Here is a 17957-nt window from a genome sequence, read left to right on the forward strand (position 1 = left end):
TAATTTTTGATTTATTGTAGAGACAAGGTCTCGCCAAGTTGCCCGGGCTGGTTGCAAACCCATGGGCTCAGGCAATCCACTTGCCTCAGCCTCCCAAAGTGCTGAGATTATAGACTGAGCCACCGAGCCCAGCCTCCTTCATCTTTCTTAATCAGTTTTTATTTCTTTGACCATTAGTAAGAATTGGTTACATATTACACAGGTGTTTTAATAGTAAAAGCATTACTCTAGGGATTACAATAGTTTGTTTTTCAGTCTTTAATTAAAGTGAAGAATAAAGTAGAATATTTTTATTTCTATGTTCTAACAGGCACCAGAAGTAATCAGAATGCAAGATAAAAACCCATACAGCTTTCAATCAGATGTATATGCATTTGGAATTGTTCTGTATGAACTGATGACTGGACAGTTACCTTATTCAAACATCAACAATAGGGACCAGGTAAATGTTTACCATCTCTTGGGGTTTATTTCACCATTTGTATAAAGGCTTCAATTAGTTGTTGAAAAGAAGCATTAAGTCCTGGGTAAGCATGAAGAATAAATTTCTTTGTTATCAGTTTTTAAAATCTCTTGTATTCTTTTGGCAGTAATAGAAGCATGCAAAACCTTTTCTTAAAATAGCAATCTTAAATCCTGATTTTTGTAACTAGAAACTAAAGATATGACAATAGATAGACCTCATATTTCTTGAATGTAGCACATTTAGAATAATGAGCTCTGCTACTGTAGCATCTGAGCTTTACACCTTTTACACAGATACCTTTTGATCACAGATTGTGCTATCAGAACAGGTACTCATCTACGAACTTCTTTACATCAAAATCTTTTTAAAATATTAAGGTTTCTTCTTTTTTTAATTTTTAAAACCAGGTAAATGGAATATTACATCATACTTTGATTTTTCTATAATGAGAATTCTAGTAGGAGGGTAATTTTTAACTTTTTTCCTTCCTAAGTTCCTACTCTCTGTTTCTTACCTTCTAAGAGGTACCAACATAGCCTTATGGAGCTCTTAGCCTTTTCTATCTCAGTCACATTAAACCCACTTAGGCTTTTAAAATTGGCCAAGAAAAATGAGTTATCTTTGCTGAAATTACTTTGGATGCCTCAGCATTTTTAAAAGTTTGTGAATGTATGTATAGAGAAAGAGAGAGATTACAGCAATTATGCTATTAATGTTAGAAAATAACAGTTGACCACATAAACAGTAATAAAGGAGTATGTAGATGGGAAATTTGTTTAAAAGCAAAGGAGCTGCTGGAGCAGACGCTGAGTAAGATCCACGGTGATGCGGATACATACCAAAGTTGAAAATTACCAATCTAAGCCGGGCTTGGTGGCTCAGCCTACAATCCCCTGCCTTTGGGAGGCTGAGGTGAGTGAATTGCCTGAGCCCGCGGGTTCAAGACCTGCCTGGGCAGTGAGACCTCATCTCTATAATAAATCAAAAAATCAGCCAGGCGTGGTAGTGCATGCCTGTAATTCTGGCTACTTGGAAGGCTGAGGTGGAAGGATCGCTGGAGCCCAGCAGGTCAAGGCTGCGGTGGCTGGAAACGGCCACTGCACTCCAGTCTGGGCGACAGAGTGAGACTCCAACTCAAAAAAAAAAAGAAAAGAAAATTACCAATCCAAACAATTTTTTTTTTAGAATATGACCTTTTTATGTATTTCATGATACTTTTCAACCTAATGAGGTGATAGTTTCTGTGTATAAATATGTTGCTTTATTTAAATGATGTGTTTGTTTTGGTCAATAGCCTAACTCTCAGTCTTTTTGGTGTCAGCGCTGAGTAGTTTTTTCACTTCAACTGTTATATGATATTAGAGAAGTAATCTAAGTTGTCATTTTCTTTGTGTATACTTATTGAATCACCATATGGTCCTTACCCTACCCTTATCCTGAGTATGTGTTTTGAAGAGTTTTAAAAATGGCTATATTTCTGCCCAGTTCATTTTATGATGATTTTTAGTTGCTGGACTTTCTAACTACTTCATAGCTTTAGAATGTGGAGTCTTGGCTTTGAGTGTTAAACAACATATGACTTTCTGATCTGATGTTTTAAGCCTGCATGAAACTTAGATTCAAAGTGGACTGAAATAGTAACTGAAGAACATAATTGAAACATTGTACTCACTGTACTTGTGACTTATCTAAATCACAGAATGATTGATTTGATGATGGCAGTCTGAATAGCAAGATTGTCTCGAATTTGCAAACTTCATGTGGTCTGCCGTTTATAGTCTTTCTAACTCAATCATATAGCATAACACCCTGTGCCACGTTCACTTTTCCTGTATGTATTGTTTTTCTGGAGAAATTACTAGGAATTTTTAGTTTAGTTTTAGTTGATTTATCATAGAGACTACAAATTAATAAAAATTATGAACCTAAGATCTGAATGAAATTCATTTGTCAGTGAATACATTTATTTTAATACAATAATAAAATTATAATATGAAAACAAGTATTATTATCTCCAAAATATGAATAAAAGCATCCCAAAGTTCTGCACTCATCCACTTCTTGGCATTTTAGGTGCTTTGTCCTCCATGGGAGTATAATAAATGATGTGGCAAGGGCTTACTCTCCATGAGAGGAGTGAGTGACCAACAGAAGGGTAAGGACTTTACTAGTTAATTCTTTCTAATAGTATAGTTAGAACCCTCTGGAATTTACCAGTCTGAAACCAAGTTAAGTATTTAATGGAGAAGAAGGAAGTAAAAGAATGATATCCTCTTCCCACTATCCCTGTTCTGCTTCATTACCCTCTAGTCTGCTTTCTTCAAATGGTACTTTCCCTAAAATTCCACATTTTGAAGGAATGACTCTGTCATCCTCAATTAAATAACCTCAGGTGTTTGTTTCAGCCATCCCTTTGATTTGATTTTTCTTTTGCTTTCTCTTTTACTTTGACCTCCATGGCACCCAGATTTGACCTCTGTTTATAAATCCGAGGATACTCTTTACTATGCAGCATAGGTACCATTCACCTGTACTCTTACCCCCATAGTCTGAGGTGATAGGTTTTGCCTGTAAATTAAGAGCAGGCCTCTGATAAAGCAGTGTGATGTAATGGCAGACCTTGGACTCAAGACCTGCATGACCTAGTCTCCCTACCTCTCTAGGGACCTTTTTTCCTTTTCTCAATTATAAAAATAAGATAATTAAACTAAGGATATTCTTTCAGTTCTAAAAATCAGTTTTTTCTAAACTAGGTCTCTTAGCTCTATGCAAGTAGTATGCCTTTTTACCTCTACTTACTCTAGTGATGAAAGTCTGAGAAATCACATTTCCCCCTCTATCATTCCAGTATTTTCCTCTCTAACCATCCTGCTCTTTCTCCTTCAGTGCAGCTTCTCTTCTAAGTTGGAATTAATAAGGTGCTCATTGAAGCTAGGCATATTGACTATACCTCATGGCTTTTCTTAGAACAGAAGTGCTGTGTCTTCCTGGAATAGAATAGATAATGTATACCTGTTACTTTAAGTGTATTCCAGTTTTTATTGCTTCATAACAAACCACTCAGAATGTAGTAGCTTAAAATAATGAATCTGCAGTTTGGGCTGCTCTCATTGAGGAAGGTTCGTATGTGTTGCACATGGTATTCATGAAAGTAACTTGAATGGGTGTTAGAAGGATCTACTCCAAAGAGCTGGTTCACATACCTGTCAGGTTGGTGCTAGCCATCAGCTAGAAACTCAGTCAGGGTCAAGGATCAGAGACCTCAGTCCTCTCTTTTTTTTTTGAGTCAGAGTCTCACTCTGTCGTCCAGGCTGGAGTGCAGTGGCATGCTCACAGCCACCACAGCCTCAACCTGCTGGGCTCAAGCGATCCTTATGCTTCAGCCTTCCAAGTAGCTGGAACTACAGGCATACAACACCATGCTCAGCTAACTTTTTAAAATTTATTGTAGAGATGAGGTCTCACCAAGTTGTCCAGGTTGGTCTCGAACTTGTGGGCTCAGGCAGTCCTCTCACCTCGGCCTCCCAAAGTGCTGGGATTATAGGCATAAGCCACCGCGCCCAACCTGAGGGACCTCAGTTCTTTACTTGAGACTTGCCATGAGGACCTCTTCGCAGGCTGCTTGCTTGGTCTTTCTCACAGCACAGTGGTTGGGTTCTAAGCACAAGATCTGAAGAAACAGGAAATAAAGACCCGTGTCTTAGCAACGGGTAAATTATTTTAATAGAAAATATTTTCAGCCGGGCTCGGTGGCTCAGCCTGTAATCCCACGCCTTTGGGAGGCTGAGGTGAGTGGATTGCCTGAGCCCATGGGTTCGAGACCCGCTTGGGCAGGCGAGACCTCATCTCTACAATAAATCAAAAAATCAGCCGGGCGTGGTAGCACGCGCCTGTAGTTCCAGCTACATGGAAGGCTGAGGTGGAAGGATCCCGGAGCCCAGCAGGTCGAGGCTGCGGTGGCCGGGAGCGGCCACTGCACTCCAGTCTGGGCAACAGAGTGAGACTCCAACTCAAAAAAAAAAAAAAGAAAATATTTTCATTGCACAGCACTGTGGAACATAGAGGGATGAATAAAGCAAAACACAGGCTCTGTGTTGGAGATGATACTGAAAATGAGTAGACATGTGTTCTAGTAATATCAAGTAGTTAATGAAGGGTTAGAGATGGCTAGAGTGTAAATTGAAAATAAGAAGACCAGTACTAGAATGTCAAGCGAAGGTATTGATTTTGTAGTGTATGTGCCACGTGAATCTTCTGCCCATGGATTACATGCAGGAAAGACATTCCCTTTTCCCTTCTTGCTGTTTTTTCATCAGTCAGCCCCTGCACCCCACCCTAGGACATGTTGATTGAAGGGCACCTGCTCTGTATTTTACACTAACTAAATTCTGTGGGGCTTATAAAGATATAAGAGTTGTCTTCACTTTTTTTCTCACATTCCTCCTGAAATAATTTTGAAAAACTATATATTTCCTTGTACATTTTTGAGTTAACATCTAAAAATTTTTATCTGAAATTTAAAGAATAGCAAAGAATGTAATTTCCAGTATATTCTGTTAACATATAAGGTTGCTATATTCTTCTTTTTAAAATGTATCCAGTGAGATCTAAAAACCAGACTGGATTTGGTACCTATTGAAAATACAAAAGCTCTTTATTAACTTTTGGAAATTTTACATAGTTCCCTTTTTGTATTCCCCCCCCCAAAGAATTTTATCCTAATGTAACATATTTTTATGCATTAAAGCCTTTTCTTGATTACCCAACTCATATCCCTGCAATAAAAAATATGTATATGTTTAAATTAGAATGTTAATAAATTTTCTGTGACTTTGTGCTCTGAATGTTAATCTTTAAAATTCCAGATTATGTTGTTACAATTTTTAATATATAACTGATGAAAATTTTTGGTATCTAGAAGCATAGAAGGTAACATTTTATTGGAAATGTGTATTTTAAAGAATGACGTGGGGCTTTCCTTTTCCTTTAGTTAATTTTTATGTCTGTGGATAAATATGACTTTTTTGCCATAGTACGCTGGGGTATAGTATCGACCTTTTCCTTGTTTTATTTTCAAAGAGGTAAGTTTTGAAACATTTTATTCAAATTATAAGAAGATGAAAAAGGCAGGAGTTTTGTTAGAGTTATGTATATATGCACTTTAGTGATCTCCAAGACCAGCTTCAAGTTTGGTAACTTACTAAAAGGACTCACTGAAAAGTCACTGAAAGCTGTTCGAGACTCACCAATAGCTGTTAGACTACAGTTACAGTTTGTTACAATGAAAGCATACAGATTGTAGCAGACAGCAGATGCTCTTGCTGTTGTTCTGCCCATTGTGCCCTTCACAATGTATCTTCTTCTTAATAGATCTTCCTTTCTTTAAAAAAAAAAAACAGAAAGAGGCCGGGCTCAGTGGCTCAGCCTGTAATCCTGCGCCTTTGGGAGGCTGAGGTGAGTGGATTGCCTGAGCCTGCGGGTTCGAGACCCGCCTGGGCAATTTGGCGAGACCTCATCTCTACAATAAATCAAAAAATTAACCGGGCGTGGTAGCGCACGCCTGTGGTTCCAACTACTCGGAAGGCTGAGGTGGAAGGATCGCCAGAGCCCAGCAGGTCGAGGCTACAGTGACCAGGAGTATGCCACTGCCCTCCAGCCTGGGCGACAGAGTAAGACTCCAACTCAAAAAAAAAAAAAAAAAAAAAAACAGAAAGAAAGAAAAGAAAAAAAAAAAAAGAAAGAATACAGATTAAAATTAGCCAAAGGAAGAGACTCAAGGGCCAGAATCCAGGAGAGTTCCTATGTGGAACTCCCAGCTACTCTACCCGATGGACTTATGGGCAGAACTTCTGGTAGCAACATATGACAATACACATTGAGTATTGCCAACCAGGGAAGCTCACCAGAGCCTGGGAGTCTAGAGTTTTTATCGAGGTTCAGTCATGTAGACCTGGTTGATCCTGAGTGGCTGACTGTTAAGTTTCCAGCTCCTCCAGAGGTCAAGCAGATGCTATATGACCCCAAAGTCTCTTGTCAGCATAGACTGTCTAGCATGGGCCCCCAGATCAATAGACATTCTGATAAAGCAGGACACATGAAGGGCTTAGTGATTACCTTCTAGGAACCAAGGGCAAAGCCCAGCTCTCTCTTTGGGCAAGGTTAATTCTTTACCTCAAACTGTAGCACTTAATTATTTGAACTCCTAATGTACCAAAAATTACATGGTAACTTGTCATTTAAAAAATTTTAATGGTCAGCTGGCATTTCAATTAATTTTGTTGAAAGCAAAGAATTAAACCAACTGACTTGCAAAGGGATTCATTACCCATTCATTAGAGCTCAGTTAGACACCAGTATTTGGAAATGTCCCTTTGATACCCCAGTGGTTTTTTACCCCTGGGATGATGTGTACTATAGATTCCATATGAGAATAGGTATACCTTTTGCAAAGTGGGAGAAGGTCAGTTATAACAGGGGAGATGGGAAAAGAGGGTAAGCATTACACGTTCACTTGAATGGTTCTCTGGAAAATCCATTTTTTGAAAAGGGATATCAGTAAGTTGATGATGTAGAAATTGGTTCCCTTAAAACTACCATGTCTGTATACCTCTAGTAAAGTCTTTAACTCCAGGGATACTATGCCCTATTAGCAGAAATTTACCATTCACCTTAATGAGTAGTTAACTGAAACATTGAAAACCTCTTTTGTCCAGGTTATGTTAACTGCTGGAGGCAGAAGTGGTATTATAGATTAATAAAAAGAAGAATTTTTAAAAACATATAAATGAGTCACAATACCTGCCCTACAATTACCTGTTGAGGAACTTTTGTATATATAAGATATCAGAGCACCTGACTAGCTCAGTCAGTAGAGCATGAGACTCATATATATAAGATATGTATACAAAAGATTAATAACTGTACAAAGCAGTAAATGATCATCATAGCTGGTGGTGAGGAGGACGTTATCACTGTAGATGCGAAAGAAAAGATATGATCAGCTCGGTTAGCTTTCAGTTAGGCCTTGATTCCTCTGGATTTCAGATAGCAAAAGAAGAGAGACAGGGAAGGCATTACAGGAAGAACAGGAGCAGGGCAGTACTAAAGTGGTTAAAAGCAGATTTATACTGAGATGGTCTTGTCTACAAATTCTGTTAATTTAGCTGTATTATCTTGGACAAGTTACTTAATTCATTTGAGCTTTGGGTTCCTCATCTGTAAAATGGGGTCGATACTGACCTCATATAATTATTTTGAGTATCAAAATCAAATAATCTTATCATTTTTTAAATAACATCTATAATTCAGGTATCCCAAAGTTTTTCAGCCTTTCAGGGCTACTTTTCCATTGATAACCATGTATAAGTGTCTGAATTGCTGTCCCATATGACTACAGGCAGTTCAGACCCTTTCTCTCAACCTCAGAGACCCCCTGGAAGTGCTTTACATTATCCTGGTAGTTGCCTGTCACCTGTTGCTCTTAGGTATTATTCTAAGTTGCTCCCAGAATTCTGAGACCGCTGCCCTCCATTAAAATGATGATGTTATGATGGCGTGGCTTCAGAAGGGGGCAGCATAGAGGAGAACTGTATTCCCCTCAGTATCTCTTCCCAGGCTTCCTCATCCTAACCTGTATCATAGTGACCACATTGCAATTAAAGCTTTACTAATAGCTCATAGTTAAACAAGAGTCATTACAGCACCAAACAGGAAACAACGTAAGATATCAAACTTGACCATTCCTAAAATGCATCAGCTATGCCCTGTACCAGAGAACTCCCACTGTCTTTTCCACCCTAACCTCCAGTCTGCCCCTTTTGGACCTATTCCTCTCTAAGATCAAAACCTCCTCTCAGCCCAGGTGCAGGATTACTCAAACCTGTAATCCCAGCACTTTGGGAGGCCAAGGCGAGAGGATTGCCTGAGCTCAGGGATTTGAGACCGGCCTGAGCAACTTGGCGAGACCTCATCTCTACAATAAATCAAAAAATTAATCAGGCATGGTAGCACATGCCTGTAGTTTCAACTACTTGGAAGGCTGAGATAGAAGGCTCACCTGAGCCCAGCAAGTCAAGGCTGCAGTGGCCGGGAGCATGCCACACTGCACTCCAGCCTAGGCAACAAAGTGAGACACCAACTCAAAAAAAAAACTCCAACTCAAAAAAAAAAAAAAACCTCCTCTCTCAGGCCGTCTCTCCCTGAATCCCAATACTCTTAACCCTGTTTCTGCCTACCTTCAAAAGAGCCAAAATACAAATCTCTGAGCCCAGGGAAGAAAAACCTTTTTACTTTATTAAACAGAAGATGTTAGCTCCTAATGACTTCACCCTCTCTCCTCTGTGAGAGGCTGTGGTTTGTATAACCAGATACTCCATTACCACAGTGAAAGGGCTTAAAATGCAGATGCCAAAACCACTGCTAGGAAGTTGACTTTTTTGGTTTTTACTACACATATATAAAGGACTTACCACAATGTCCAACAACAAAAAGTACTCAATAAATTATTTTTTTAAGTAAAAAAACACTATCAAATCTGTTTTAAAATGATTATCCTGTGAGTGGGAAAATGGACAGGATCACGAGAGACCAGAAGTTCAGGGAGCAATTAGGAGAACTTTGCGACCATTCAGGGGTCACGAAGGCTTGAACTTGCAGCACATCAATTGTGAATTCCCCACAGTTTATGATGTACTACTTTTAACTTTTAATTGAAGTGTAATATATGTCTAGAATAATACACATAGCATAAGTGTACAGCTTGTTGTGTTTTCAGTGAATCTGGAATGCATTTTTCAACTCACCTACAAGATTGGATGATGTACCTTTTTTTCTCTCTCCAGATAATTTTTATGGTGGGACGAGGATACTTATCGCCAGATCTCAGTAAGGTACGGAGTAACTGTCCAAAAGCCATGAAGAGATTAATGGCAGAGTGCCTCAAAAAGAAAAGAGATGAGAGACCACTCTTTCCCCAAGTAAGAAAACAGACTTTTTTGGACACATAGTTCCAAGCTTTTTTGGACACATAGTTTGTTTTCATGCGTTTGGATTCCTTGTGCAGACTCCAGACAAATAAACATGAAGATGGTTTTATACAGGCTGAGCAGTGGTACACCTAACTAATTTGAGATCCCAATATAAAATATTCAGAAAGACTTTGCATTTGTCCAGCAGTTCTCAAACTTTTTGGTCTCAGAACCCTTTTAAACATTCAAAAATTCTGAAGACTCCCCAAAGATCTTTTGTTTATGTATGTAAAAATTACCTTAGAAATTAAAACTACCTTCTAAAAATATTTATAGGTGGCCAGGCACAGATGGTGGCTCATGCTTATAATCCTAGTACTTTGGTAGGCTGAGACAAGAGGATCACTTGAACCCAGGAGTTCAAGACCAGTCTAGGCAACATAGGAAGACTTCATCTTTACAAAAATCAAAAAATTAGTCGAGAATAGTAGCACACAACTATAGTCCCAGCTATTTGGGAGACTGAGGCAGAAGGATCTCTTGAACCCAGAAGATCAAGGCTGCAATGAGCCATGACTGTGCTACTGCCCTCCAACCTGGCTGACGGTGAAACCCTTACTCAAAAAAAAAAAAAAATATATATATATATATATACACACACACACACACATATATATATATATATAAAGGTGGGGCCAAATATATATATCCATATATATAGAGAGAGGTGGGGCCAAATATATATATACATATATATATATAGGTGGGGCCAAATGCAGGGACTCATACCTGTAATCCTAACACTTTGGGAGACCAAGGTGGAAGGATTGCTTAAGCCCAGGAGTTCAAGACCACCCTGGACAACATAATGAGACCTTGTCTCTTTAAAAAAAGTGGAAATATTAGCTGGGTACAGTGGTACATGCCTGTAGTCCCAGCTACTTAGGAAGCTGAGATGGAAGGATCATCTGAACCCAAAAGGTTGAGGCTGCACTGAACCTTGATCGTGTCACCGTACTCCAGCCAGGGTGCCTGAGACCCCCCAACTCAAAGAATAAATTAAATAAATAAATACTAAAAATACATATGGATTTATTTAAACATAAGCCAACATATTAAATAACATTTAGAAAGAAACAGTTATATTACCCAAAACAAAAAAATTAGGAGTTGTATTATTTTACATTTTATCTCTTTGCAAAGCAGCTGGATTCTCTGCTTTTGCACTCATTATGTAGCAGTATCTCATATCATGTCACCTCTGAAACTGCCACTTATGTTTGTAAAATAATGACAGTTAAAAAGGCAAGTGTCTTACTGTTATTATGAAAATAGTTTTGACCTTGTGGAGCCCCAAGAGGGCCACAGAACATACATTGTGAACTGCTGCTGTAATTCTTATTGATGGTAAAATAAACAAATTTCAAGCTGCTCTTTAATACTGGGTCTTTTTGAGGGGCATTTCTTCCTGGGGCAAAAAGAAAAGGCGTTTGTTAGCTCTGTCTGCCTTTCTCTGATTCTTGAAAACTTTTATTGCTTTTTATCTTTTCATGTTGTAAGGCTAAAGCCCTTGAGTTAATAAGCCTCACAAAGAAGTGAAACTAATTACCTCAACCAGCTCAAAGAGTTTAGCTTCAGTAGATATTACAGTATAAATGTAGGGGTTTCTGGTGCTTAGGGAAGCCCCATAGCACTGTATACATATGCCTTGATAAGTCAGTACAGTTTCAAGTGGGAAATACTGACTCCCATAGTTACCCTGCTCCCATAATTACTGGGGTGTTCTTTTGTGAACCCTTGTGGTTTTGAATACTCAGTCCTAGCTGGGTTAGTTAGACAGAAGTTACTGTTACAGGAAGGCGATTCATAATCCTTGTTTAAAATCTAAAAATGTTTAATCTTCTCTAAAGAATGAAAGAAGATAGAATTGATCAGGCATGGTGACTCACGAACCTGTAATCCCAGCACTTTGGGAGACTAAGGCAAGAGGATTGCTTGAGCCCAGAAATTTGAGACCATCCTAGGCAACATAGTGAGACCTTGGCTCTACAAAAAAGAAAATCAGACAATTATTCAGGCATGGTAATGCGTACCTGTAGTACCCGCTACTTGGGAGGCTGAGACAGAAGGATCACCTGAACCCAGGAGATTGCAGTGAACTATGATTGTGCCACTGTACTCCAGCCTGAGTGACAGAGTGAGACCCTGACTCAAAAAAAAAAAAAGAGAATTGATGATTTTAACCAATCTCTCAGGAAGTTGCCCTGAGAGGCCAGAGAGGGCTAAGTGGTGGGATAGGTAGATATATATTGTACATATTGGGATTCTAAGTCTACTATTCCTTTGAGGAAGAGTTTTCGGCTTTTATTTTGTAACTCAGAAAGCCTGGTTTGGGTCAACCACAGTGAAAAGACCAGCATGGTTGATCATTGTCAGCATGACTCTGTACCATATTCTCTTTCCACATCCCAGGTGCTAGAGCATCTTACTAAGTAAGCATGGTTGATTTACATTAATAATGTGAATTGCATCCTTAGTCTCACTTTTTAAATGATATTAAAGGGGACAAAATGCTCATACCTCTAAATACAACATTCATTAATTGAATGGTATCAAAAAATGGAATACCTATGTGGATTTTCCAACTATTGGCAGCTGTCTCTTTTAAATACTATTTTTAGATTTTTATTACAGATTATCTTTTCACACAGTACTATCATGTGCCATATAAATATTAAATGACTAAATATATGTTTTAAAAGACTATAAAATATGAGATCATTTTTATAGTTTTGAGAGAAGAAGGGCTTTCCTAAGCAAGAGACAAAATACAGACGTTATAAGAGAAAAGGTCAGCAGATATGACACATTAAAATTTTTTTTTATTTTTTTTTATTTTTTTTTTTTTTGAGTTGGAGTCTCACTCTGTCACCCAGACTGGAGTGCAGTGGCCATTCCCTGCCACTGCATCCTCGACCTGCTGGGCTCCGCCGATCCTTCCACCTCAGCCTTCCAAGTAACTGGAACTACAGGCGCGCGCTACCACGCCCAGCTAATTTTTTTGATTTATTGTAGAGATAAGGTCTCGCCAAGTTGCCCAGGGAGGTCTCAAACCCACAGGCTCAGGCAATTTACTCACCTCAGCCTCCCAAAGCGCAGGATTACAAGCTGAGCCACTGAGCCTGGCGACACATTAAAATTTTTAAGCTGCTATATATTTTAAACTACTATATATATTTTTTTAAACTTCTATTTTAGAAGATAAAGATTAAAATGTAGCACATATAGCAAAAAGTAGATATTTGTAGTATACAAAGGACTCCTATAGACCAATAAATAAAACATAATCAATGGAAAATGAGCAAAAAAAAGCATGTACAGATGATTCACAAAAGAAATACATATAGTGGCCAGGCTCGGTGGCTCAGCCTGTAATCCCAGCACTTTGGGAGGCCAAGGCGAGTGGATTGCCTGAGTCTGTGGGTTCGAGACCCACCTGGGCAACTTGGCGAGACCTCATCTCTACAATAAATTTTAAAAATTAGCTGGGCATGGTAGTGCACACCTGTAATTCCGGCTACTTGGAAGGCTGAGGTGGAAGGATCGCCGGAGACAAGTGGGTCGAGGTTGTAGTGGCTGGGAGTGTGCCACTGCACTCCTGTCTGGGCAATAGAGTGAGACTCCAACTCAAAAAAATAAATAAATAAATACATATGGTGAATGAACTTAGGAAAGTGTGTAAGGTTCCATTGGCACTTAGGAAAATGTAAGGTCACACAGTGAAATACATTTAAATCTGGTCTCCCATTGGCTATATCCAGCACTGGGAACAATGTTCGGAAGTAAAGAAAGAGCATTCTTTTCAAATTTCTTAACTGCTGGTTTTTGTAAGGACTTGGTAAAATCCGTAAATTTAAAATACTTCTAAAATTCTATACCATAGAACCTACTTTCATAAGTATTCAGATAAATAAAAGAATGGGGGTTTTTTTGGGGGGGGGTTGGTTTGTTTGTTTTTTTGTTTTGTTTTGTTTTGAGTAGGAGTCTTACTCTGTCGCCTAGGCTGGAGTACGGTGGCATGCTCACGGCCACTACAGCTTCGACCTTCTGGGCTCTGGCAATCCTTCCACCTCAGCCTTCCCAGTAGCAAGACCCATAGGCTTGTGCTTCCACACCCAGCTGATTTTGTGATTTATTATAGAGACAAGGTCTTACCAAGTTGCCCAGGCTGGTCTTGAACCCCTGAATTCAGGCACTCTTTTCGCCTCTGCCTTCCAGAGTGGTGGGATGAGAGGCATGAGCCACTGTGCCCAACCAGATGTTTTTTATAATAGGAAAAATTAAAGACAGAAAAATTAAGGTTGCTCTGGTGTGGCCATGTGCTCTTTGAGCCATACTTCCTGGCTTTGGTCCCCCTCCCCTGTCTTGGGGAGGTGAATCTTCTTTCTTCCTTCTCTTTCTCTCTCTAATTTACTTTTAAATAAACTTTTCTTCTTAAAAAAAAAAATTAAGGTTACTCTATATAGATGGCATGGCTATCAGTGAGGGAGAAAGAAAATAATGCAGAAAAATATATGTCGTGTGATCCTACTTGAAAAGGTGGTGCAGGTGGGCTATGTTCATCTGTACATTACAAAAAAATTAAAAAGATCCAGAACAAAGTATAGACTAAAAGCGGTTACCCCTCAATGGTGGGACATCAGAGCCTTATACTTCTTTATGTTTCTGTATTATTTGAATTTTTATTTGCATGTTATATTTGGAATTTTAAAATGTCTATAACTTCCTTGTCTTCTTAGATTAATCATTATAAATATTACAGTTTAACTTTTTAAAAAGTTTTAGTATCTCAGGACAGTAGTAAAAGTAATCATGGCTGCTAAAGTTACTGAGTACTTGTCATAGGCCAGTCATTATACCACGCCCTTCAAACCTATGTCTCATGATTTTAAATGTGCATTATCATGCTGTATGCCTTCAAGGATCATAGCCTATTTCTTTGAACCTTAAAATATGTAAATTTCTCCACTTTGTGTATCTATATAGAGCTACCTTAAGACAGTTCCCCTGTCTTCTCCGCTCTTGGGTTATCTTGTTGCTTTCCATGAGCCACTAGCACTCTGAGTCATTGGGGTCCTGCTTTATTAATTAGGTGTATGTAGGATATTTCCCATTGTTAAGTTTCTTTAACAGGTGAGTTGCTCTGATCTTTTTACAGATAGTCATAAAGTGTTTTACGTATTTATACGTCATCTTCTTCCCAAAAGGGACTTACAGTCTGTGACAAATAGCTATACAAAAGGGGACCCCCCAAAAAATCCAGAATTATCTCTTGGAGGGTGAGCCCCTTATAGTACAGGATTCCCCCACTAAGTGTTCTAGGTATCCATCAGCATCAGTGTACCAGCTAACATTGTTATGAGAGACTGTGTTCGGCTTCAGTAAACTTTTTTTGGAGATCTTTCAGTATGTCTGTCCACTTCATGATGGGTGATTTACAAGCACACCTGCCCACACCACACTGAGCGTTCAGCAGTTTTTGACCAAAAACAGCATGACCCCCATGCCCCACCCTCTGCACTCACCCAGTCTCACCCACAGTAACTTTTTTGTTTGTTTCCCTGGATGAAAAAATCCTCGAAAGGAAATGTTTTGCCAATATGGAAGAGGTGAAACAAAAAAAAGTTTAAGCACTAAAAGGCATCAAAATTGACAAGTTCAAAAACTGTTTTGAGCAGTGGAATAAACGTCTCAGTAGGTGTATTGCTTCAAAAAGAGAGAACTTTGAAGGTGATTGAAGTTTAAACATGTAAGAATAAATATACAACTTTTTATAATAAATTCCAGGTTTTGGGGGATCCTCCCTCATATAGTTGATTTTAAATTTTTATTTTTTACTGTTTCAAGGCTGGTAAATGATCTAAAATGTAATCAAAAGCTAACTATGAGTTACTTTCCTCCTTCAGTTTATAGAGGTAAAAGATATAATAGTTTGGTATTTTTCTTTTTAAGAAAATAATATCAGTTTCTTCATAAATATTTTTCCAGGCATTTATGACAATACTGAAAACAATGTAAGATTTCAGGTGCTTTCTTGTAAAGTATGATGGGATAATGGGACTCTTAAAGGTTTACACCACCCAGATTTTCATTCTTCTTTTCTTTTCTTTTTTTTCTTCTTTTTTTTTTTCTTTTTTTTTTTTTTTTTTTTTTTTTTGTAGATTCTCGCCTCTATTGAGCTGCTGGCCCGCTCATTGCCAAAAATTCACCGCAGTGCATCAGAACCCTCCTTGAATCGGGCTGGTTTCCAAACAGAGGATTTTAGTCTATATGCTTGTGCTTCTCCAAAAACACCCATCCAGGCAGGGGGATATGGTGCGTTTCCTGTCCACTGACACAAATGAAATGAGCAAGAGAGTACAGGAGAGTAGCAACAAAAGGAAAACAAATGATTATATAGTTGTTTAAATGTTACATGGAATTGTATATTCTTTTTTTAAAGGTGAACCAAGGGACATGTGTGCAGTTAAAGACTAGAAATTTTTTCTCAATCTAAGATTCATAGGTAACATTGGCTATTTAACATCCAAGGGTTGAAATACACAGATGTCGCTGAAAATTGGCAGTGCCTATTCTAGAGGCTTTACTCCTTGTTCCGGGTTTGTTTCATTTACTTGATTATTTTAATTATTAAACTTCAGTTTTCTCTTTCAGTTTTCTCATGCAGCTTTTGTTATTAACTATCACTTGTCCACTAGGGACTCCAGGGCAAGACCACTCGTGTGTGTGTGTTCACAGGTAGGAAGTTCACAGCAGGTTAGCCTGGGTTAGATTATGACAGTCTAAAAGATCTAATTTAAGAAGTCACTAGAATTGAATAATCCAACTTTTATTCTTCATATTTGTTCTATAATTGTTTCCTTTTGCTGTGATTTGGAAAATGTGGGTGTCCTTGAATCAGCAGACTAAATTTCTTTTTATAAATTTTAGGTGCAGGTGACCTAAGATATTGCTGTGGAGTGACAAATTTGACTGAGGAATAAAATGGTTTGACTTTGGATTTTTAGTGGGAAAATGTTATAAATTGGAGTTCCTTTCAAATAACACTTCTTTATATATTAAGAGTGCCTTATCCCCATAAAAGGGATATTTCCTTGTGCACGTATTGCCCCCTTTACACTTAGCCCCCTCCCCCCAAAAGCACCTCACAGAATTCTGTAAGCACTTTTTGATTTCTGCATTTTTCTTTTAGATAATTCTGGTTGTCAAACAACCAGGTAATGGAATTTTTAAAAGTTGTTATTACCTTAGGTTACACCTCTCATGGTGAGTTTCTTAGTAGTCACCTTACTACTGTGTCTCGTAAACTCTCTGTCCTTATATCACTTGAACACGGGATTCCACTCATGATAAATGTATGCTATTCTCTTTTTTGCATTTCATGATACAAAGTATTTTAGCACTTTCTAGTGCTTACACTTTGTTATATAGAAAGTGACTGCAATGTGGCAGTCAGTGTATTCTCTCACTAGATTCAAAGGGAATCATAAATACAAAGTAGCAGCACTATTGAGGTCTTTTCAAAGATTTTGCTGTCTCTTTTTCATAGTCAGCCTTGGAGCCAAAGTCAGCCCCTTAGTCACATCTTTACTTGCTCTATTTAAATTTGTCGTGATTTCTAAATATAGCCGACAGTTTAAGGTTCTTCTGGCAAACAGATAATACCTGCATAAATGCCATCCTTCTTTCAGGTCAGTAAAGAGAAAATTGGGAAGACTTTAAATTCATAATTAAGCCAGGCACAGTGGCTCATGCCTGTAATCCCAGCACTTTGGGAGACTGAGGTGAGAGGATTGCCTGCATCTACAGGATCGAGACCAGACTGGGCAATATGGCAAGACCTTGTTTCTGCAATAAATTAAAAAACTGACCAGGCGTGGTGGCACATGACTGTGGTTCCAGCTACTTGGAACACTAGGCAGAAGGATTGCCTGAGACCAGCAGGTTGAGGTTACAGTGGCCATGAGAGTGCTACTGCATTCCAACCTGGGTGACAGAGTGAGAATCTGACTAAAAAAAAAAATTCATGATAATTTAGTTTTTAAATATCATAAATAGGCTAGGCTCAGTGGCTCATGTCTGTAATCTCAGCATTTTGGGAGATAGAGGCGAGAGGATTGCCTGAGTCCAGGGGTTCAAGACTAGCCTGGGCAACTCAGTGAGACCTCATCTCTACAATAAATCAAAAAATTAGCTGGGCATGGTGGCATGCACCTGTCGTTACAGCTACTTAGGAGGCTGAGACAGAAGGATTGCCTGAGCCCTACAGGTTGAGGCTGCAGTGGCCATGAGTGTGCTACTTCATTACAGCCTAGGTGACAGAGCAAGACTTCAATTCTAAATTGTATATATATATATATTTTTTTTTTTTTTTTTTTTTTAACAAATAAATTTTTGATGCATTTTCTCTTTATGAAGAATTAGATTTCATCCATGGAAACCACTGTTACAATTATAGCAAACTT

The 17957-nt window shown here is 38.5% G+C and overlaps 1 protein-coding gene across 1 annotated transcript in view; it reads left to right on the forward strand.

The window, feature by feature from the left end:
- BRAF (B-Raf proto-oncogene, serine/threonine kinase) overlaps nucleotides 1–17957 on the forward strand; it is a 151702-nt gene that overhangs the window by 127160 nt on the left and 6585 nt on the right. Inside the window, exons 15-17 of the mRNA XM_008068634.2 lie at nucleotides 311–442; nucleotides 9307–9441; nucleotides 15654–15807. Of these exons, the coding sequence (XP_008066825.2) occupies nucleotides 311–442; nucleotides 9307–9441; nucleotides 15654–15807 (421 nt within the window). The remainder of the gene's footprint in view (nucleotides 1–310; nucleotides 443–9306; nucleotides 9442–15653; nucleotides 15808–17957) is intronic.

Source organism: Carlito syrichta, unplaced genomic scaffold, assembly GCF_000164805.1.
Source record: "Carlito syrichta isolate Samal-C Ts95f unplaced genomic scaffold, Tarsius_syrichta-2.0.1 Scaffold311381, whole genome shotgun sequence".
In the NCBI taxonomy this organism is placed as follows: domain Eukaryota; kingdom Metazoa; phylum Chordata; class Mammalia; order Primates; family Tarsiidae; genus Carlito; species Carlito syrichta.